Source organism: Tachypleus tridentatus, chromosome 7, assembly GCF_004210375.1.
Source record: "Tachypleus tridentatus isolate NWPU-2018 chromosome 7, ASM421037v1, whole genome shotgun sequence".
Lineage (NCBI taxonomy): Eukaryota > Metazoa > Arthropoda > Merostomata > Xiphosura > Limulidae > Tachypleus > Tachypleus tridentatus.
The window spans coordinates 32914101-32937777 of NC_134831.1; the positions used below are offsets into that span (position 1 = coordinate 32914101).

Below are 23677 nucleotides of genomic sequence, written 5' to 3' on the forward strand. Positions count from 1 at the left end.
TGTGATTGTTTTGTAGATATCCTGTAAATCTTCATGGATGTATTCACTGCCAGTTCCTGAAGTACTACACAACACAACTCTAACCGTATTATCAGGACGACTGACATGGGTATTAAAACTTTAATTAAAATAAAGTACAGAACAACGTTTATATCCTCTTAGATCATCTTAAAGTTAACAGTACTCAAAAACGTGCAAAGGTTTTTTTTTCTCTTTGAGTCTGGTTTTCATTTTTATGTTTGTTTTTCCAGTATAGAAGTCATGGCAGTTGTAACATTGTATTTTATAAATTATGTTTGTGTTTGTCAGTGTAGTTTTTACATAGTATGGACTTTAGTTTTGTACATGGTTTTTGAATAAATTTGGTGATTACCGGAATGTTGTGTTTTGTTATAAGTTTTTCTCCAAATGTTGGCTATTTTTTCGCTGATATCGGGAATATATGGTATGCAGCAGGGTAAAGTTTTGTAGTTTGTTCTTTCTTGAGATTTTTTATTGTTTGTTTGTTGTTGACAGTGTGGGTGATCCAGGTGTGTGTGTGTATGTATGTATAATTTTTTTCAACGGTTTTTGGAGGAAATGTATTGATGTAAATGAAATGAAGTGTTGTTTTATTTTGTTGATTTCGTTAATTTTATCGGCTGAGCAAATTTTGTGGCTGTTTGTTTAGTTCCTTATTATGTTGAATTTTTGTTTTGTTTCATGTGCTGAGTTCCAGGAATGTGTAGTCTAGTACGGGTGCTTTTTATATGGATTTCTGTTTTAAATTGTGTATCGGTTCTTGATATATGGAGGTTGAGAAATGCTGTTTGGTTGTTTTTCTCGTGTTCACAAGTGAACTTGATGATAGAGGTTTATGGTTTGTTTGCTTGTTTTGAATTTTGCGCAAAGCTACACGAGGGCTATTTGCGCTAGTCGTCTCTGATTGAGCAGTGTAAGACTAGAGGGAAGGCACCTAGTCATCACCACCCACCACCAACTCTGGAGCTACTCTTTTATCAACGAATAGTGGAATTGACCGTCACATAATAATGCCCCCCCCCCAGCTGACAGGGCGAGCATGTTTGGTGCGACGGCGATTCGAACCCGCAACCTTCAGATTACGTACGGGTCGAGTGCCATAACCACCTAGCCATGCCGAGCCGATGAAAAATGAAAAATGAAAATGAAAAGGAAAAAATATTTCATACGATAGATTACAAACCCAGTTGTTGGAGGGGTCGAGCGTGACCTTGTAGTTAACCTATCCAAACAGAATGGGTAATGGTTCGTTATCCGTTACTACAAATGTTTGTCCCGTGCTTTGGGATCAAGGGTACACTATAAGAGTGATGAACAAATCCAACTATTCGATCAGAAAAGAGTGATCTTAAACGTTAATAGGGGGCTATTCATTATTACAGGGAAGTAAAATATAACGGGTGAACAGATTTTAAACTAGATTAGTTGTTATTAATGTTACAAGTAAAGGAAAAACGTTTTAAAAATAAAGTAAATGTATAGATGGCTTATGTCAGTCCTTTATAAATAATGTAAACAAGATAATATGAGCGGCATTTTTATCATCCGTACACAATAGTGCAGGCACACAGTGTAGCAGAATGTTAAAAAATAAAAACAGGATAAATTAAAGTTAGTTGGTTATTTAATAGTTATATGTATTGTTATATGTTAATTCCTGTCTTCGTAATTATGCAAGGATGTTACAAATGCTATCCATAATATCGTTTTTGTATAATTTTAAAAGGATTGATATTACTCATCCAGACGTTTTTATCAGTTTCTTTACTTCTTTGATTGTTTTTTTAATGCAGTGTTTCAACAGACACAGAAATGTTGTATTTTTAACAAACTATTAATAGAATGAGGTTTCAACTGTGATATTTGTTGTTTATCTATTTCTGGCTGATAATTACCGTTTCTCCATGTATTTACCTGGGCTTTTAAAGGAACACCAAATGTATATAAGAAAGCTAACTTTAAGGGGTAGTGATAACATTGTTTACGCTAGAATTACGATCTTTTAAAATTATTACTAGTTATTAATAATACTTATAAAAGCAGATACTCCATTTAAAACTATGTCATCTCAGTAAAACTGGTTGACACCGTTGTTTTGGTTTTTGTATCATGTAATAAAAAAGAAGCAGAAGAAAGAAGAACAAGGAATTAAAAGTTTTTACTGATATTTACACACATTCCTAGGACTTGTGACTCAGTTTTCATATATATGTAAGACTAGAATAATAAGTATTGTAAATATAGAAACAAGTGTTTAATATATCGATATAATCACCCTAAAGTTATGAGAAAGTTATGACTGTTTTAATTTGAGACACAGAAAAACAAGCCCATGATAACTTTTAATACACATCACCTATAGGGGAGCTAAGGTAAAAATAGTACCTTATCAAAATATGATTCCTAGTAAACAGAGACATCTGGTTGAAAGTATTAGTAATTCGAATAACACTACTGTATAAAGGCAGAGCTGCAAAATGGGATATCACCGCTGAACACACCATATAAATCGAACCCGAATTTTAGCATTATGAACAGTCAAGCTTACTAGCCAGTCCCTCGGGGAAGGGAGTGACTCTTTTAACTTTACTTAATGGATTTTTATTGTTCATTTGTGTTCTAGACTAATTGACATTTGCCGAAATAGTTACTTTGTGAAGTTATAAGGTATACTGTTCATAGAGTACAACGGTTTAAACTGTCATGTCTACTAGTAATAAGTACGTTTTTATCATTAGATCTTTCATGTCATAACCACATTCAGCCGTGCTTAGTGATAACTTATATCTGTTTAGTATTTTAATGCACTGACATTTTCACTTCGTCATCTGAAAATTTAGTGTAAGACTAAAATGAGAAAATAATATTTCGGCGAAATGTTACACACACACACGTGTACATGTTTGTTTGTTTCGGAATTTCACACAAAGCTACTCGAGGGCTATCTGTGCTAGCCGTCCCTAATTTAGCAGTGTAAGACTAGAGAGAAGGCAGCTAGTCATCACCACCCAACGCCAACTCTTGGGCTACTCTTTTACCAATGAATATTGGGATTGACCGTCACATTATAACGCCCCCACGGCTGAAAGGGCGAGCATGTTTGGCTCGACCGGGATGCGAACCCGCGACCCTCAGATTACGAGTCGCACGCCTTAACACGCTAGGCCAGTGATGGCGAACCTATGGCACGCGTGCCAGAGGTGGCATGCAAGGCCACGATTGCTGGCACGTGATAGGATTCCCGCATCTTTGCTAAGAAGTATGTAGCGAGCTAGGTAATTATGAGAGGTGGCATGACCTGAGAGCACTAGGGTTCAAGTACTTCGATTTTCAGGGCCTCCTCGTGGTGCAGAGGAGGCAATGCGCGTAAGTGTAGCTAACACTAGAACTAGGGATATTCCCGGTAGGATCGATGAGAAGGATTGGATATCGGTAAAGCCTGGGAAATCGTTGTTCCCAGTTTAATGCGCCTTAACGTCAGCCCTTGTCTCTACTTCGGGTTAGATTAATACTATAATATATCCCAGGGATATATTAGGGATATTATCCCTACAGGTTGCGTGTCGAACCTTTTGAACGACGGGGGGTGGCATCGTAAGTCATTACATCTATTCGTATTGATCTTCAACCAATATGAATAAATAATTATATCGGTTACTTATTATTCTGCAGTCATGAAGAATTATACAAAAAACAGAAAACTTGTCATAAATAATTCTTTGTAATTTTATTGAAAATTTGAATATAATACAAACTAAATGCAGCTAAAAATGCAAAACATTATAAACTATTGATTAACTTGAGAATATTTTTCAACCAATCGTGTTTAGTTTTAAATTTTGCACTCCACATTATCATGGCATTAAAAAAGCTACATTAACGAAACGGGACAATTTAATTTGTTTAAATATTTAACTGTTCTTTGTTTAAGTAAATTTTTAAAAGTTTGTTTCATTAAACTTTACTTTTGTGTGTTTAAGTTATACCAAAAATAAATGCAAAGAAGGCAAAGCTAATGGATAGTGGACGATTATTTCAAGAAAATTGGACAAAATTATTTGGAACCATTGAACGCAACGGAAAAGCGTTATGTATTTTATGTGGTGAAAGTGTTGTGTGTCGTACTTCAAGTGTCAAACGGCATTTTGAAACCAACCACAAAAATGTTGCTGAACTTGATGAAACAGAAAAGGAGAAATTTCTTGCAAACGAACTGAGGAAATATCATTCTCAATGTCTTAATCTTGGAAACTTTCTTTCTAAACCTAATCAGTTGACGAAGGCCAGCTTTCAAATTTCATTATGTATCGCTAAACATGGTAAGTCTCTATCTGATGGAGATTTCATAAAAAACGACTATGTTAGCTGGAAGTGATTCCCTTTTTTAGTGATTTTTCAAATAAACGTGAAATTTTACAACGAATCTGTGAGGTACCACTTAGCAGAAATACCGTGAAAGATCGTATCTTACGTATGGCAAATGATGTCAATCAACAACTCAGTACTGATTTACAAAAGGCTTCTTGTTACTCCATGTGTTTGGATGAGAGTACGGATATAAATAATCATGCAAGGTTAGCAGTAATTTTGCGTTATGCTGTTGGTGACTCCATGAGGGAAGAATTGGTAAAACTGATTTCTTTACCCGGAAGAACACAAGGAGTAGATATTTACAATGCTGTGATGGAATGTTTTTTGACACAAAGTATTAAGCCCGAAAAGACAGTTTCGATCACTAGTGATGGAGCACCATGTATGGTTGGGTCAACATCTGGTTTCATAAAGTTGTTTGAGAACAAAATAAAACATCAAGTCATCCAGTTTCATTGTATTATACATCAAGAAGCTCTTTGTGCAAAAGAAAGTAGCAAAAAATTAGATGATATACTCAAAGATGTTACAAAAATGGTGAATTACATTATGACTCGTGCGCTTCATTTTCGTCATTTTCAAACACTTCTTGACGAGGTTCAAGCACAATATAGTACTTTAATTATGTATAACAATGTCCGATGGTTGAGCAGAGGACGTTTTCTGGAAAGATTTATTGCTTGCTTGAACGAAATTAGATTTTTTATGCATGAAAAGGACAAGACTTTCCACAGCTCACTGATGTGGCTTGGCTTAATAATCTCATGTTCTTTACAGACTTTATATCACACTTCAATGCACTGAACACAAAACTACAAGGAGTAGGAAAAACAGCAGAAAGAATGTTCTGTGATATAAAGGCATTTGAGAGAAAATTGCAAGTTTTTGAAAAAGACATCGAAGGTGGGGAACTCAAATATTCTCCAAATCTGAAAATGCATTTAGAAAACTCGACAACGTTTGCGGACTGTTCCTTAAGCAAACAGGAAATCTCCAAAGAATTTTCAAGCATTATCGCGGTAGCGAAGGAGAATTTTAGTAACAGATTTATGCAATTTCGAAAGATAGAAAAAACTTTGTATTTTCTTACCTTTCCCGATGAAACTGAATTTGAAGATCTCGATTTTTCCTGTTTACACTGGTTGGGTTTGAAAACTCTAGAAATGGAGCTGGTAGAATTTCAGGAAAACTATACTTGGACTAATAAATTCTGTGCCTTGCGTAAAACACTTGAGAAAATAGAGTGTGGAGGGATCTTGGAAGAAAACGTTGCAAAGAGTTGTGAAAATGAAATTCTTAAAGTGTGGAATTCTTTGCCAATTAATTTTAAGTCACTGAAATTACTTGGAATAGCTCTTCTTACTTTGTTTGGATCATCTTACGCTTGTGAGCAGCTGTTTTCAACTTTGAATTTCATCAAATCAGACAGAAGAAACAAGCTTACAGATGAACTGAGTGCTGCATGTGTTGCTCTCAAATCAACAAAATATAAACCATCAATTAACAAGTTATCCGAGTGTTCACAACAGCAGAGATCGCATTGATTTAATAAAATTCAAGACAAAATATACAAATTTTAAGTCAAGGCTATTTATTAGTCTCATTGAAACTTTTGTAATTCGACTTTTTTTAAAATAAAGATACTCATCAAAGAGTCGGTTTTTTATTGGAAAGTAACTGTCATTTTTATGAAAATCCTGGCACGTTCGGATAGACAAAATAGTTTTGGGTCACAATTGAGGCACGCAGTCTCTAAAAGGTTAGCCATCACTGCCCTAGGCCATGCCGGGCCACGTGTACGTCTGTATAGAGTTACATTTAATTTTTTAAAAGAGGGGGAGCAGTAAGAAATAAACATCCATCACCAGGGGATAAACCATAGGGTGGGTCATTAAGTAATATGTTCTTTTTGAGGTAAGTAAGACCCAAATGTCGTTGGGAATACCTCGTATATATGGTTTAACCTCAGTTTTGCTGGTCTTACATACTTAAAAAAAACGAAGAGGGAAAGTAAGAAAAACAGAGCAGATGTGAGCGTTACAGCCCACGACGTCTTTCTTCTTTACTATCTTTGCTGTCTGCAGCCAGAAACGCGAACATGGCTGTTAACACCACTCTCGCTACATTTGAGTAACAGAAATTAATCAGAAAAACAAAATACAAAACATCAATGGGGAAGACAATAAGAATGTTCTTGAAGCTGGTATTTCATTCCCTAGTATGAGTTTGGTCATAAAAACCAAGATGTTATGGTATCATTGTATCAAACCCAACGTTTTGTTTTAATATAACTTTCAGTTTCCACCTTTCCATGCTACAATCTGGATCTTTCATACATGGTTATAAAAAGACCCTGGTCTTATGTAGGAAAGGTTATACGACCACGTTACTTCACCTATATAAGATATAACAATGTTCAGATAAGGAATTATAATATATATATCAGCAAGAAACTATATTTTTACGTAAATATTTTAAGAAAATCCAACTGAACTGCACCTAAATCTTTAGTGCTAATATAAAAATAACGGCGGATTAATTTAAAATGCTAATACATAAATAACAACACCTTGAAAATTTTACTAAACGCTAAAAACTGAAAAAAAGTTAACTTTCAAAATCATTGTGCTCCAATAATTTCTTTTTAGGGTTAAGAATCTTTGAGCTAGTAGTTACTCAGTTAGGTTCCCCAGTGCATCAAAGATAAATTTAAAGAATCACAAAGCTAAAATCTAGGGCTCGATTCTTCGCAGTGGCCAAAGCAAATATAGCTCACTGTATAGTTTAATTCATCTTCATTGTTTAAATCTACACGCCTATAATATCAGTGACGAATGATTTGTATCATTTGTTTTAGTTTCACAGTATTATTAAAACAAAGTGTTATTAAACTTTTTACATTTTGCTGCTTTTATAATGTTAAATTGTTCCATTTCATAGTTATTTGACAAAAGTTTATACACGTGTCCAATTATAATGGCATAATACTGGGTTGATTATCACTAAACCTAGCATGTACCCTTCTGTTAGGATTTAATATCCTTCCTTCCTCCCGTAGTGTCACCACCGATTGCCTCTATGCTTTGTTCATCGTCGAACACTTACATCATCTGGTACTCCATAACCTTGTAGGCTTGTTAAAAGCTAGCGAAGTGTTTCTAGTGGAGCTATGGTTGTGAACAGTAAACAGGTGCATCTGTACTGAGTTTGTTTGTTTTGGAATTTCGCGCAAAGCAACACGAGGGCTATCTGCGCTAGCTATCCTTAATTTAGCAGTGTAAGACTAGAGGGAAGGCAGCTAGTCATCACCACCCACCGCCAACTCTTGGGATACTCTTTTACCAACGAATAGTGGGATTGACCGTACATTATAACACCCCCACTGCTGAAACAACGAATATGTTTGGTGCGACAGGGATTCAAACCCGCGACCCTCAGATTACGAGTTGAACGCCTTAACCCACCAGGCCATGCCGAGTCTCTGTACTTAATTATACTCTTCTAATGTTGCCCCACCCCAGAAAAGAAAAGTTATGTACTGCTGCACATAAAATAAATAGTAATTCTGATGCCTTTTCTTTTTCGCAGTACATAACGTAAAGCATATCAGTCTTTTAATAACCCTGACGTATTTTTTCAGAGTACGTAACGCAAACTAAAGCATATCAATCATTCTGTAAATCCAATCTTCAAGTAAAACAAATATTTTGTTTATTTTCTGACGTTTCGGCTGCAAACATTCATCAAGGTTCTCAGCTGTCGGCATAATGAGAGTTTGAAGCCGAAACGTTGAGAAATAAATATATATATATATATATATATTAAATTCTTACAGCGGAGCTTCACCAGCAATTGTAATCCATGGGTGAAAATGTAAATCCGAAACGTTCTGATATAAATAAAAGGAATATTAAAATATTATCGCAGAGCATCACCATAAAATATTTATACTCCGTGATGAAAGCATACATTCGAAACATTGTCTCCACGCACACAAAACTAAAATAAAGATAATACCATTAGTTCTCGTTCCATACACTAAGTTAGCGATTTAAGTTTTGCCAGAAGTAATTTTACGTTTAAATGTTAAGGTTTACTAAAGTTGTTTATTTCTTAGCCACTAAATTAGTTTCGTAACGAGTGACGCGTCAGTTTCCTTAGCCTAAATCATCGACTATGTGAGTAATCGCTCTGAACCTAGAGCTAACGGGAAAATAGCGTTAAACGAAGGTAAAATATATTTATAGTTATATAACAAGCTTTGCAATACAGTTTAGTTTGTTAAAGAGATCACCAATCAGTAAATGGTATCAATGGTGTTGAATTTTGCGCAAAGCTACGCGAGGGTCATCTGTGCTAGCCGTTCCTAATTTAGCAGTATGAGACTAGAGAGAAGGCAGCTAGTCATCAACACCCACCGTCAACTCCTGGGCTACTCTTTTATCAACGAATAGTTGAATTGACCGTCACATTATAAACCCTCCACGGCTGAAAAGACGAACATGTTTGGTGTGATGGGGATTCGAACTCATGGCCCTCAAATTGTGAGTCGAGGTGTTATTGGTCAACATACCTGGCCAATTAGAGTTTAAACTTGTTAAAAGGTGTATAGAGAGCAAGTTAATGAGAATCCGAACTTAACGGGTTTATAACGTGGGGACAGTTTTCGTCCCACTGTCGGTTAATGTGCGCTTTTCCACGCATGTGTAACGATGTTAAAACTACGCACGCTCTTTTAATGGCTTTTTCACTCAGCAGGAAAGTTCTAACAACATGCATTCAGCAACTGGTGTATCTGGTTAACGTTCATACGAGCCCTGTAAACTTGGAAGCTAATAGTAACTAAAAACGTTTCACCCTAGAATATGTTTGCAACAGTAACGCTGTAGTCTGCAAGATTGTCCTAATACAATGACATAAACACTATTTATAATGTCGCCTCTTTATAGCAATCACGACTACTGATTGTGTTTCACAATGAATATCAACCCGACAAAAACACTTTCACGAAGTGTCTCAACTTGATAAATAAACTTCCGCGAAGCGCAACTCAGGAAGTTATATTTTCACGAAGAGCTCAACCCGTAAGTGGTACTTTTATGCAGTGTCAACCCACAAACAATCTTTAACAGAAAGTGCCATCCAAACAAGAGTACTTTCATTCAGCATTTACATTCATGCATTTTAAATAAAAGATTGGTCTTAGCTTATTCCTAAAAAATGCTTAACTGATAAAAGATTGGTCTAACCTTATTTATAAAAATGTTTTTAATTGATAAAAGATTGGTCTTATCTTATTCATAAATATGTTTTAACTTGTAAAAGACTGGAGTTACCTTATTCATAAAATTGTTTCAACTGATACAAGATTGGTCTTACTTCATTCATAAAAATGTTTTAACTGATACAAGATTGGTATTATCTTATTCATAAAAATGTTTTAATAATACAAGATTGGTCTTATCTTATTCATAAAAATGTTTCAACTGGTAAAAGACTGGACTTACTTTATTCATAAAATTGTTTCAACTGATACAAGATTGGTCTTACTTCATTCATAAAAATGTTTTAGTAATACAAGATTGGTCTTACCTTATTCATAAAAATGGTTTAATTGATAAAAGTTTGGTCTTGCCTTATTCATAAAAATGTTTTAACAGATACAAGATTGGTCTTAGCTCATTCATAAAACTGTTTTAACTGTTACAAGTTTGGTCGTACCTTATTCATAAAAATGTTTTAACTGCAACATAAGATGTGTTTCTTCAAAGTCTTATGACAAAGAGGCCGTCCACGCATACAGACATTTTCATGTTTATATCCCAAGGATAGAGACATGAGATATCTGTATCAGAGGAACGACAAGATCTACTTGTAAGAAAAATAGAAGATATCCGAATCTGTAACATACCAACCAAGTTACAAAAACCTAAAACAATATACAACTTTTGATCAACCAAAAGTTTCGGCTTTCTAGTTTATTATTTTTTTACGTTATCGTTTGGTGAACTTGTTTGTTTAAGACATTTGCGTAAAGTTCTATAAGGGCTACCAAAGCTAACCGTCCCTAATTTTAAAATGATAGGTTACAGGAAAGGCAGCTAGCAAATAGCAACCATTTCCAACTCTTAAACTAATTTATTGGAATGTTGGGATTTGACTGTTTCTTTTATGTATCATCTAGGACTTCAGTGTTAATTGCGTTTATTGCGACAAAGGTATGTGAACCATAAACTGTGGATTTACAGTCCGAGATACTAAAAACTTGGCTTGCACAGTACCAGTGAAAACAAAACTCATTGCAAAACCAAGAGTTTTCCGTAGAATAACAGATGTCAGCAGTGAGTCTACAGGTTTAAATCGCTAGAAATCGGGTTTTGATACCCGTAGTGAGTAAATCACAGATAAACTATTTTGTAGCTTTATGCTATACAACTACACAAACGAACTAAATATTCAATAAAAATGAAATACAAGGCAAAGAAAATAACTGTCTCCTTTAGCGGGCGTGTTACAGATGTATTCTTCCATCAGTGATAACCTTGTTGCTGTAGAAACAACTGACACTGATTGGTTTCTTGTTATTGTCAACAGGATATTTCTGCCTGCATGGACGTGTAGGTTTTCTTTGTAGGACTGCGCGGATTGAACTCCGTTTGTTTGATTTTTATCAATGAGCTCGACTGAGTTAGACAAATGCCTCTTATGCTCAGTAACATCAGACAAAAGAAAGACGAGCACTAAGCTCTCAATGAAACGTGAACAGATGCGATACTTATGACGCACTTTTCAGATCTGTAGAACCTTGCTGTGATGTGTATTCTATGTTAACTATCTTTTTTATTGTCTATTTTTGCTTGATAATTTAAGTATAACAAACAATTATTATTCGTTCTAGACTTTCCAATAATATCAGTATTTAATAATGATTAATCGATATCACTCCATTTACCATTGAAAACGGTAATCGACAAAAATAGATACAGATATTTATAGCTGATGCTATTGACTGTAGTTTTTAAGGGAATTTAACTTATATACAAGTTAATATGCCCTATAATGGCTCAGCGAAAAGTCGGTAGGCTTATAACTCTAAAAATCGTGGTTCATTACCCGCGCTGGAGAGTACACAGGTAGCCTACTGTGTACCTTTGTGCTTTACAACAAACATACAAGCAATTAAAATGTGTTCTTGATATAACAAGATAGTAAATAAACCAAATAGTTCTAAAGAGTAGGAAATGTTTCTGTTTCTCCAACGGTCGTCGCCCCCCGCTAGTACAGCGGCAAGTCTAAGGATTTACAACGCTAAAATCAGGGGTTCGATTACCCTCGTTGAGCTCAGCAAATAGTACGATGTAACTTTGCTATAAGAAAAACACACACCCACACACCCAACGGTCGTCTTTTGCTGTCAGTAAAGCTCAGTCGAAGAATTTTTAAACTCCACCCTAGACTATGTTGAGTCGTGCAAACTATTCTGTTAAGTGTAACTGTTCTTCTCTGGTCGACCTGGAATTGCTTTGCTGTGTATCGACTAGAAAGGAAAAGATGTACTTTCCACTGCAAAAGTCGAAATAGTGTGATCGATTTTTGAATGTTGGACGAGTGTGGCCTCGCCTTTATTGTTATCTAACGCAGTGCAGAAGAGAAGTATTTTCTATTTAAAAAACAGACCTGAACAGTAGAATACAACTGGCCAGTCAATCAATGTTTTTAATATTGGAATGCAAATATTGAGAACATGTGAATGTAAATCAAATTATTTTTAGAATCCCCAGAGGCTTCAGATCAGAATTAAAGGTTTTCTATTCTATAATTTCTATTCTTATGTTTCGCTCACTTTTATTTCAGAACAGTATTTTTATGATGCTTTTCTTTTACTTTATTTGGATATTTATTGTCATTCCAGGGATTTATTCAGTATTTAACTCCGACGGGTGGCTACATGATGGGGCCTGCGGTATTCTTTCCCAGAAAATGTTTTAAACCGTACGAATTGTACATATCTGATTCCAAAAGCTCATTCAAAATAGGGGTGTTGGCTAACTAGAGATTACAATTTGTAAAGGCCCACAGTTTGTAAAGAGAGATGTTTTAATGAAATTAATGGCCATCAGTTTCGTAATAATAAAAACTGTTTAGGTGTACTCTTCCTTTACAAACTATGAGCAAGAGCTACTAGTACATCATAAATATATTTGTAATACACCCCTTTGGGCGATAGCTAATAGTATATTGTAGATATACTTGGATTTTGTTCATTTATAGTGTAAATAATTGTATCACATAAATGGTTTTGGATTATATTATTTTGGGTAGTAGATAATATTATAATATACACTGGTTTAGATTATAAACCTTTGGATAATCGATACTAGAATAATATAAATAGATTAGGACTGTACTCTTTTGGATGATAGATAATAGAATAATACAAGTAGATTTGGATTATACTCCTTTGGATAATTGATAGCAAAATAATGTAAATGGATTTGGATTATACTCTTTTGGATAGTGTGTAATTAAAAAACCTATTAATGACAGTGAAGAATATGTCAACCACACTAATCAGTTATATCCATTGCCATACGACACACTCAGTACTGGTCTAGGCTCTATTGATACCTTTGATTGCATAAAAAAAACTACTATAAATGGTGTGAAATAGATAATAGTATATCACAAATATATTTTGGTTATACTCCAATGGATGGTATGATTTTAGTTAAAGGGTTTATTAAGTATGGGATTAGTCTGGAACTCTTTACTAGGATGCAACAGGAATCTTTCAGGCTTAATAGACAAAAACTAAAGGTTTAGTCACAGGTGTGTTTGTGTGTGTGTTTTCTTATAGCAAAGCTACAGCAAGCTATCTGCTGAGCCCACCCAGAGGAATCGAACCGCTGATTTTAGCGTTGTAAATCCGGAGACTTACCGCTGTACTAGCGGGGGGCTTAGTTACAGGCATGAGGGCACTTAAGTTATTATCCTTTGTTATCACATACTACTAAAGTTTTTATAAACACTTTTATTGAAAAATAAGCTTTTATGGATAAGTAAAATAACTGTTTGGGTTATTAATACACCGTTTTAGAAATCTATAGGTAAAGTTCACCACGGATTTGCAAATCCTTTAAAATTATCAAGAACTAATGAAAATTAGTTATATTCACACATCATAGAATGTTTAGGGTGCTATCTGTCATAAATCAGATGTTACAATTAATTTTAAATTGCTAACAACGAAAACGATTTTCTTTAGTTTATTAGTCTGTCATATCGTTTTCTTCGTGATCATATAACGTGATTCGAGATAAACTAACCACGAGCAATAACGTTTCATAAATAGATGGAATACGAAAGGTTTATATATTTCATTTCTTAACAGAGGAATATTATAAAAAAAAAGAAGCATTTTCTAGAAGGCGCTCATGTATTAAAAAATGCTAACCCTACATAACATTTGAAAACAAGGAGTTGCACAATCGTAAACAGTCTATAATTTGGTAGCTTTTTCTCTAGTTTTTAGTATTTTAGAAATGTTGATATACTAAGATTACGAGTAAAGACTGTTAAGTTTTGTTGCGGTGTCAACGATTTTGCCAAAATCTACCGACTGACACTAAGCTCTCTCACGAACTTTCACCCCAAAATGACTAGCTTCACACGCACAAAACATGTAAAATCAGACACCGAATAAAGAATACTTTTGCAAAGACCAGTTAATTTCAAGTCAAATATCGGTTTAATGTCAACATTATTAATATACTCAAATCAAATTGGATTTACTTCCCGAATTACGTACCAAGAATTCTTCTTTAACAAGATAGCCCAGCCATATTATAACTATAAAACAACCATTTACCATTTATTGATTTCAACTTCCTCAACTACAAAGGTTATCTTCTTTACAGGTACTTAACACATGGAGTTATTTTCGAATATTAGGTATTATACGTTGTTAATAATATTATTTATCTTCTCATTTCAGGTCAAGGAACAATTTTTTATATATATTTTTCTTTTTTTCCATGTAGAGAGTGGAAAGACACCATCTGCCTGAAACCACGTGATCTGGCTTGTCTTCATATCCCCCTTACGCCGTCGCCTGGGATGGTACGTTGCCATGGAGACGGCGACGGCTGTAAGGAAGCTTCTCGTATGTGGAATCTAGTGCCGGGCACCTGAACTGTGGTGCCTGATCATTCTGGAAGGAGAAAAATAGCTCGTTACATTCCAGTGACTTGACACCACGACTGCAGTGCCCTCTAGTGGTTCAGCTGGACACAATACTCACTCCTTATGCTGAATCATGTGTTGTGTGACGTTTAATGACCTGTCTTCGTTTTTCTGGATATTGTTAGTTTTTCTTCAAGGTAAGCCATGAATAAGTCTTCAGATATACTGTCAACATAAAGAAATATTGTTACATAAAAGAGATTGTATCCTTTCCAAAAAAAATATGAAAAGGGAAACATATCTTCTAAGTGTAACATACAGAAGAGGAATTCGACAGTTAAAAAAAAAAAGCTCTTACGAACACAGGTGTTCTTGATTTATACTCAAAGATAGAGTTTGACACCATATTTTGTCACATATATCTAACTGTCAAATCGTACTGTCTTCTTGGTAAATAATTAATTGTTGCAGTATACATAGGGGTCATCCAACAAGTGACAAAGTTTTATTTATTCAAAATTAAGCTTATTGTTTATTTGTTCAAAATTAAGTACAAAACTACACAATGGGCTATTTGTGCTCTGCCCATCACGGGTGTCGCAACCCACTTTTTAGCGGTGTGAGTACGCAGACATACCATTGTGCCTTTGGGGAGCAAAGTTAAGACAAAAGCACAATTCTGCATTATTTGAACAAGATAAACGTTATGTTAGTAAATATCTAGCTTTTTAATTTGAAAATTCCCCTCTCCAATTGGAATATCGGTATGTATGCGAAATTACAATGCTACAGTTCGAGTTTCGATACACATAGCTTTCAGAACACAGACAGCCCATTGTGTAGAATTTTGCTTAGTTACAAACAAACAGTTTTTTAAAAAACTTCATTTTTTTAATCGGGTCGCCATAATATTTGTTACACTTCATTCTCAGAAGCTCTCTGCTGGTATAAGTCTACGGACTTACAACGCTAAAATCAGCTATTCGATTCCCTTCGGTGGGCTCAGCAGATAGCCCGATGTGGCTTTGCTATAAGAAAAAACACACACTCGTTCTCAGAATAAAAATTATTGTTCAAACATAATGTGTTATGACAGCTTAAAATGAATGGATGAAATTAAAAAAAGATAAAAAGATACAAGAAACACACCATGACGTGTAGTGTACTAGAATTGGAAAGCGGTAATGATTGGTTAACTGTTTGTGAATACCGAAATGAAAGACCAATAAAGCTATTTCGATAACTTAATTTATGATGTAACAATATAACTTTAAGTTACATATAACTTTAAAAGTAGGCCTATGTCATTGTAGAATTTTGGTGGTTATGCCAACAACGAGTGTACTAGAAAACTAGCACTAAGCCTACTTTTTCGTGGATTTTTGATGGGTATAGTACCTACACGTGTAGCAGAAAACTGTGCTACACCAACTTTATCTAGAATTTTGGTGGGTATGGCAACTTCATGCGTAAAAGAAAACTTTACTTGGACCACCTTATCCCGGTGTCATCTGTGGCAGATCAAACCTAGAGCTCTCAGATATCCTGCATTAAAGTCATTTTACGAAACACGTCATGTGATAATGCTGTCAAATCGTACTCTGTCTCGACTGCATTGCAATTTCGAAATAATCTGCTATATATATTTAAAAATACATTTTTTACTGTTTTGTTTTCATCAAATTAGCAACTTATTTGATTATAGGAAATGGAGTATTTATATCATCATATTTTCAATCACATTTATACACGAATAAGGTTTGCACCAACCAGATGGCGTTATAATGAATTATTGATTTGAATGCTTATAAAATCCGTGAGCTACTGCCCAGTTTACCCGTAATGTAGAAGAGCTTGCAAAGCCTAGTTTTTCATGTTTTTCACATAACGTTTGTTTGTTTTGTAGTTAAGCACAAATCCACACGATGGGCTGTCTGTGCTCTGCCAACCACGAGTATGGAAACCCGGTTTCTAGCGCGTAAGTCCGTAAACATACCTCTGCGCCATTGGGGAAACCTGCACACAATATAAAAACTGTTTGTTGAATTTTACTTCACAAAGCTATTCGAGGGCTAGTCGTTCTTAATGTAAAAGTGATAGACAAGAAGGAAGGCAGCTTTTCAACAGTGCCAACTCTTATACGACTTTATAGTTGGATTTGCCGTCACTGTTATAGCATGCCCATGTGACTTCAAGATTCAAAATGCTTTTCTGTGGCAAAGCGGTTTGAACACTGGTCTCTCCTATTTGCAGTTTGCGCTAACAACCAAGCTACGCCGTTATTCGTATTTAATCCACGAATTATAAGAGCACCGAGTGGGTCACAGTTCACGAAACATCGGTTTATTTGTATCCAATTTCATTGCATTGCTAATTTCAGGAAATTAACTGAAGATATAGTTATTGGTTCGTCAATAAGCCAAAGAAGACACATAATAGCTCCTCTTCTCCACGCTCCTGATCTCCCCTCGTACATGGTTTAAAAAAAAAAATCCACCCACTGGTAGCAAGGGCTTACGTAGGGAAGGTGATGAAACAGCACAAATAAGCAAGTCCAATTATTTTCTATCTACTACTGATAAATTTTATAATTTTTCTATTGTACATATAATAATTTGTTATTGTATGAAAATGTATGCCAATATTTTTTGTATATTTGATAAAATAATTTAAAATTTTTAATTAAGCTTTTCCACCAAAAGCACTGAAAATCAACTTTTTGTACTAATATATTTATATGATATCAATAATTGTATATTACTGTACATGTTAATTATTTAAGAAGTTGTGAACTCTGTCTGTACATTTGAAACGTAACACAAATTTGCTTATCAAAAATATTAATATTACTATAATTGTTAATTATAATGATTGTACACAATTTTACGCAAAATAATAATAACTAAAAGGATACACTAAATAATAACAAAAGGTTTTCGGAGTTGTTAAATTAGTCACTGGATTGTCTTAATTGTGAAAATATAAATCGATTTTTTTTTCTGAAAGCTTCAAAACGTTTAGTATTTATTTGTTAAGCCTGGATTTCTTAGATAATCTAATCTCAGAGATTAATTTTAAGTTAATCAATCCACTTATAAATTATAAATTTATTATAATGTATGTATTTTAAAGAGAACTGATCACCGTTTAATTGTTCTTCTACTCTGAGCTACAGGGAATTCAAGGGCATTACAAACATTGCTTTACACATCTCAGCAAAAAATTACTTTTTTGACGGTATACATTTATTGCAATACATTTTTGTATTATCATTCGTTGAGTTATTTAAAATATCAGTGGTGGTAAGCGGTAATAAATGATCTTCGTATTCCGAAAATTGTTTAATCTCGAAGTCTATTTTCAAGGAAGGACGAGTTCAATCTACGCTTTCATCAACGTGTGTTAGTGGGTTATATTAATCTGCGAGAAATCGACTTCTTATCAGTAATAATGAACACAAGTCAACCAAAGAAAAATAAACTGGATTTATATCACAGTGAAAAGTATGAAACAAGTACTTGTTTGTGTGATAAGCAGTACTTGTAATTACCTAATGTTAAAGAAAAACTACGTTTTACAGTTAATGTTGTATAGATAAAAAAGCACATTAAAACTTTCAACTAGCAATAACTCCGTGCATAGCTTCACCAAAGGTAGCCTTCCTTAATGTTCAAGTGATATGCTAGAGAGGATACTTCTATCTAATCAGATAGTGGTGTTTTGTAGCAAACCCACGACCCTCGAGTATAGAGCGTATTTACTGCACCAGGATACGAACAGTAAACCTTCGAATTCATAGTTAAGGCACTTTAATTACTAAGTTACGTCTTGCCTAATAACAATAGGGTAGTTTCAGTTATAAAATTTGTAACTTAGACATAACGACACTGCATCCATCTCTTTTTTTTTTTTTTGTATTGTGGAAAATCTTCATATTTTAACAACAACGATATCGATGGGTCTTGTAGAAACTGTTGAAATTGTAAAATAATTTTAATTTGTAATGTAAAAACACACAAAAAATGTTTTAATATTTGTAAAGGTAGCGCAAACTTGAAATATAAATTTTAGTTCGTTTGGCCTATTATTATGACGTAATGCTGCGATTATTTCTATGACGTAGTTACGCAATATTATATATTCACGTAAAACATTTTGGAATAGGTTACAAAATCTATCGAAGTTTAATCATCTGAAATTAAACAAATTACATACGTTGAGATGAAGGATATTAATTGATTTGATAATAGGCAACTTAGAATATTAACTATGTGCTTAAATTCACACTAACACTGCACCAAGTTAAAATTATGCGCCTACCTACACATTTTAAACGTAGTAACAAAAATTATAATAATGGTCATGTAATATAAGTCAGTACAGCTTGTAAAAAAGAAAAAGCGTTTCACAGGATGAACTTTTTTAAGTGTTGGTGAAAACTTCACAAATATGAAATTGAATCATGTGAATTATTTCCTACGGTTAACAGAATTTCAGGTTAAAAACTGTGACGTTTCTTTCCATAAGAAGTGTCACTGTAACAATTCTGTAACAGTTTAAGGTATGTTAACATACTTTTTTTTTAACATTTGCTAAACAACCTCTTTTAATACTATAAACAAAATTTGTTAAACGTTTTACTGATAACAAATTATAATAAATAAAATGAAAAACACGCTGAAGTTGACGTTAACCTACTGAAGAGGAAGAATATTGCTTCATTATATTTTGCACCACTGAGCAGATCTTCAAAACTCAGTTCCTGCAGTTACTCAGCGATGATAGGTTAGATTATGAAAACGAAGTAGAAGGAGATGGAACACTGTATCGTATGATTTTCCTTTATCAAGTGATCCTCCAAGTGAAACTTAATAAAGGATTCGATAATAATGACAAACGACACACATTAAACTCATTCTGACGTACAGAGAATAGGAACAGATGAATACCTTTACGATTTGTGCTCGGGACGAAAGAATGCGGCTAAATTCTGGGGCAATCTCACAACGCAAGAAACCGAATTTCGATATGTATGGTGGGCAAAACACAGATAGCTAGCCCATCATTTAGTTGTGTGGTTAACTAAAAACAAGTAAACAAACACTAGTTATATGTAATATATTTGAAATATGTATATTTTTGTAGGACTACATGTTAAGCCTATTTTTTTTCCAAATCTTATTCCTTACAGCAGTTTAATATAAGAACTTTTAATGTACAGCACAGGTATTTCAATTTTTATTTTGCTTACGTCATTATGACAGTGGTAGGTTCACCGTATCAACTAAATTACAAAAAAAAATAAAGTACGAGTTTTAGTCTTGACGTCAGTTACTCTTACAGTTTTAGAACAGGCATATTATTAGTCATAATTTGTTTATACTTAGAAATAAATATGTTGGTTTAATAATAAAATCTGTTCTACGAAACGTTTTATTATTTGTACTCAGTTCGTGTAGAAAGTGGAATTTTATTTATCTGTTATAAATAATATATTGTGTTATTATCATTAAAGGATATTAATCTAGATTTAGCAAAATGTGTATGACCATCTGGTGTGAGATATATATGACAGTAGAATCAAAATATTTTTATGAAATGATTTGTAGCTGGCACTTTATTGGTTCCGATGTGGAAATTTGTACAAATAATTTTTCAACTGCCGAGGCTCAAACTTAATTAAAACTTAATTTTTAAATTCAATAGGCCTGCTCGAGGTGCGATAGGGAAATTGTATTTGATATTTTGAACGTACATTTTATTATGTGAAACATGAGTTAAACGGCCAGTTCAGTGACTATTAATGTTTTGGAACAATTGTTGCAAATTTACAAAGCCGTTGGTTAGATAGAGGGAAACCAGCCAGCACTAATCGTAGCCCTTAACTCAATAGTAGGGTTTACTATTTCTTCTGCGAAGTGCCGAAAGCTGAAAGTGTGAAGAATTTTCAGTGGCTTGAACCTTGGATTTTCATGTCTGTCGTCTGGAAAATTAACAAGTTAGCTACGCCTTAAAAATGTGATGGAAAAAATTATAGTTCGATATCCAGAAATTCAACACAAATGAAATTAATGAAAATTTGTTGTCAGGCATATTTACGTGACATATCCGAGATGAAACAGTGCATTATTTAGATTAGTTAAAGAACTACGAAAACTTACAGAAAATAGGCCCGATTCTGAGGATAGGCAACACAAACGGTTGACAAGGGTGCTCAATTTTCGTGGAAGCCAAATAGTAGAGGCGCAGCACTTTCGACGGCCCTAGCGTAAAATGGTAGCTTTGAATTTCTCTTACTCTTGTGAGACACTGTCTGTTTTATCAATTTTTATAGAAAAAAACAACAAGAAACGAAAATGAGAAGAATGATTAGTTGACAGTATAAAATGGATTATAAAATATATATTATAATATTGGGGCCACATTCATGTTATAAAATGGTTTAAAATTATCGTGAAATAAAAGACATCTTGATGTTCAACATTGATCGATTCAACTGGTTTAATAACTGCACTTATAAATACACTTAGAATTAGTAAGTTCAATATTAAGCAGTAAAAAATAGGTCGGAGAGCACGATCAGTAATATTGAACTACTTATCAAATTATGTCTTATAAGTTTCGACACTAACTGTTCTGCTATTGTTTGAAGATTCGCTAACAATCTTTATCTACAAATACAAAGTTTTACTTGATGTTAAGGTCGTAGTTCATACTATTAATTTGCTAAGGTCGAAGTTTATACTATTAATGTACTGTTAAGGTCTCAGTTGAGACTGTTAATGTACTGTTAAATCGTAGTTCATACTAGTGATAGATATGGTAACAAATGATCTGTTAGTTTTTTACTACTATCTTGTAGGAAACTAGCTTTAAATAGCTGCAAATCAAATATTCGTCACCAACGAAACCGACATGATAAAAAAAAAGCCTGTTTCTAAACCTTAGGATCAAAATAACCCGATCCTCCAGGAGAGATTAACACATTTCTTTACTCACCCATCTCACTCCGTTACGGACCTTTGGATTTTGCTAGATAGAATGTCCTCAAGAAGAGATCTGAAAATTGGTCTGTTTACGCAATTTCATTCAATCATGGCATTTTTATTCAGCCCTTGAAGTCCTTAATATAGTAAGAGTTGAAATTATACCTGTGTTCCATTAAAATTGTAGGTATTATATCTGAGGCTTGTACATTAGAGAAAACTTTAATAATAATTGTCACAGGTAGCTTAACACGGTGGCTTCCAAGTCTATTTGGTCGATACTTTTCTGGGTCCCACTAGTCATTTTACAGTTACTTCTTTTATGAAGTGTGTATATGTAGCCGTAGTGTCCCATCCAATAAGTGGCCTTTAAAAAGAAAATATAGCACGACTCACCGGTGGATCGTGTGGAAGCCAAGTCGCAAAGAATAATGTGCAAATTGTCACAGATAGTTTAATAGTTGCAAGGAAGAAAGTGATAATTGTCAAAGGTAATTTAACAGTTTCAAGGAATAAATTACAAATTGTCACAGGTAGTTAAAGAGTTGCAAGAAATAAAAACCAAATTGTCACAGGTAGTTTAGCAGTGACACGGAAGAAAGTGCCAGTTGCCACAAGTAATTTAACTGATGCATGGATGAAAGTGCCAATGTCATAGGTAGTTTAAAAGTTGCAAGGAATAAACTACCAATTGTTAATGGTAATATAAAAACTGCAAGGAATAAAGTGTCAAGTGCTACAGATAATTTAAAGGTTGCACGGATTAAAGTGCTAATTGCCACAGGTAGTTTAACAGTTGCAAGGAAAAAGTTATAATTGCCACAGGTAGTTAAAAGCTGCAAGGAATAAAGTGCCAATTGTCACAACTAATTTAACAGTTTCAAGGAAGAAAGTTTCAATTGCCACAGGTAGTTTAACAGTGGCAAAAAAATAAAGTGCCAGTTACCACAGTTACTTTAATATTTGCAAGGAATGAAGTGTCAATTGCCACAGTTAGTTTAACAGTTGAAAGGAAGAAAGTGTTAACTATAACAGGTTGTTTAACAGTTGCAAGGAAGATTGTGCCAAAGTAACTCTTAAGTTAGATCTTTAACTTAAGTTTTTTCCTTCCTACAATTCTATGATTTGTTTGATCATCGAGAAGGGAAATGTGATTCTCCAAACATTATATTCTCCTGCAAAACTTTTCTTTCCCTCAAAGGTGGGGCGTGGTTAACATACCAGACTGAATCCAAGGGTTATTGTTAATGTCCCGCTGCCACAAAAACACGCTTCACACGGTGCGCCCGTAGGTGCCTTATAAGAATGACTGTTCAATTAGAATAGCTCAAGACGAGTTATTTCAGGATTTGGATTAGTTAAAGAAATACGAAAATTTGCAGAAAATACTCTCAGCATTAAGGACAGGCAACATGGGCGTCTAACTAGGATGCTTATTGAAAATATAAAATAGCCCGCTGACTAGGATTCTTATTGGATATGTAATATAAACGGCTGACTAGGTCGTAATCCGTACTGTTTATTTTCTGTTAAGGTCATAGTTCATACTGTTAATAACTATACATACATAGTTATACATACACGCACACATACAAATATACATATAGTTTGTTTTTTGAATTACGCGTAAAGCTACATGAGAGCTATCTGCGTTAGCCGTCACTAATTTAGCAGTGTAAGACTAGAGGGCAGGACTCTTGGGCTACTCTTTTACCAACGCATAGTAGGATTGACCGCACATTATAACGCCCCCACGTCTGAAAGGGCGAGCATGTTTGGTGTGACGAGGATTCGAACCCGCGACCTTCAGAGTCGAATGCCTTAATCACGTGTCCATGCCGGGCTATATGTATACATACTGAGCTGTGCAAACTCGAAAGAAGTTTCAGCAATAAAGAAAAACTTAAAAAACAGATACTCTTTAAGTAAACTAAGTTTATTATTACCTTGATAATACGTTTATATTATTTTTCTGGTTATCTGAACAGAGGCGTAGCTAGGATTTTCAGCGCCCGGGGACAAAGTCAGTTTTCGCGACCCCTCGTGACAAAATGTAAGCCATAAGGGGTCCGTCATTCCTAATTATGTAACATCAATTTGGCACCCCCACCCCCGAT

At 34.3% G+C, this 23677-nt stretch overlaps 1 protein-coding gene across 4 annotated transcripts in view; it reads left to right on the plus strand.

The window, feature by feature from the left end:
* LOC143255389 (cell adhesion molecule Dscam1-like) overlaps window positions 1–23677 on the plus strand; it is a 201551-nt gene that overhangs the window by 51293 nt on the left and 126581 nt on the right. For all 4 annotated transcript variants that reach the window (XR_013030583.1, XM_076510968.1, XM_076510970.1 and 1 more), the window contains exon 2: window positions 14433–14771. Coding sequence is in view for 3 of the 4 variants with exons in the window: in XM_076510968.1 (XP_076367083.1) it covers window positions 14708–14771 (64 nt within the window). In the remaining variant the exon portion in view is untranslated. The remainder of the gene's footprint in view (window positions 1–14432; window positions 14772–23677) is intronic.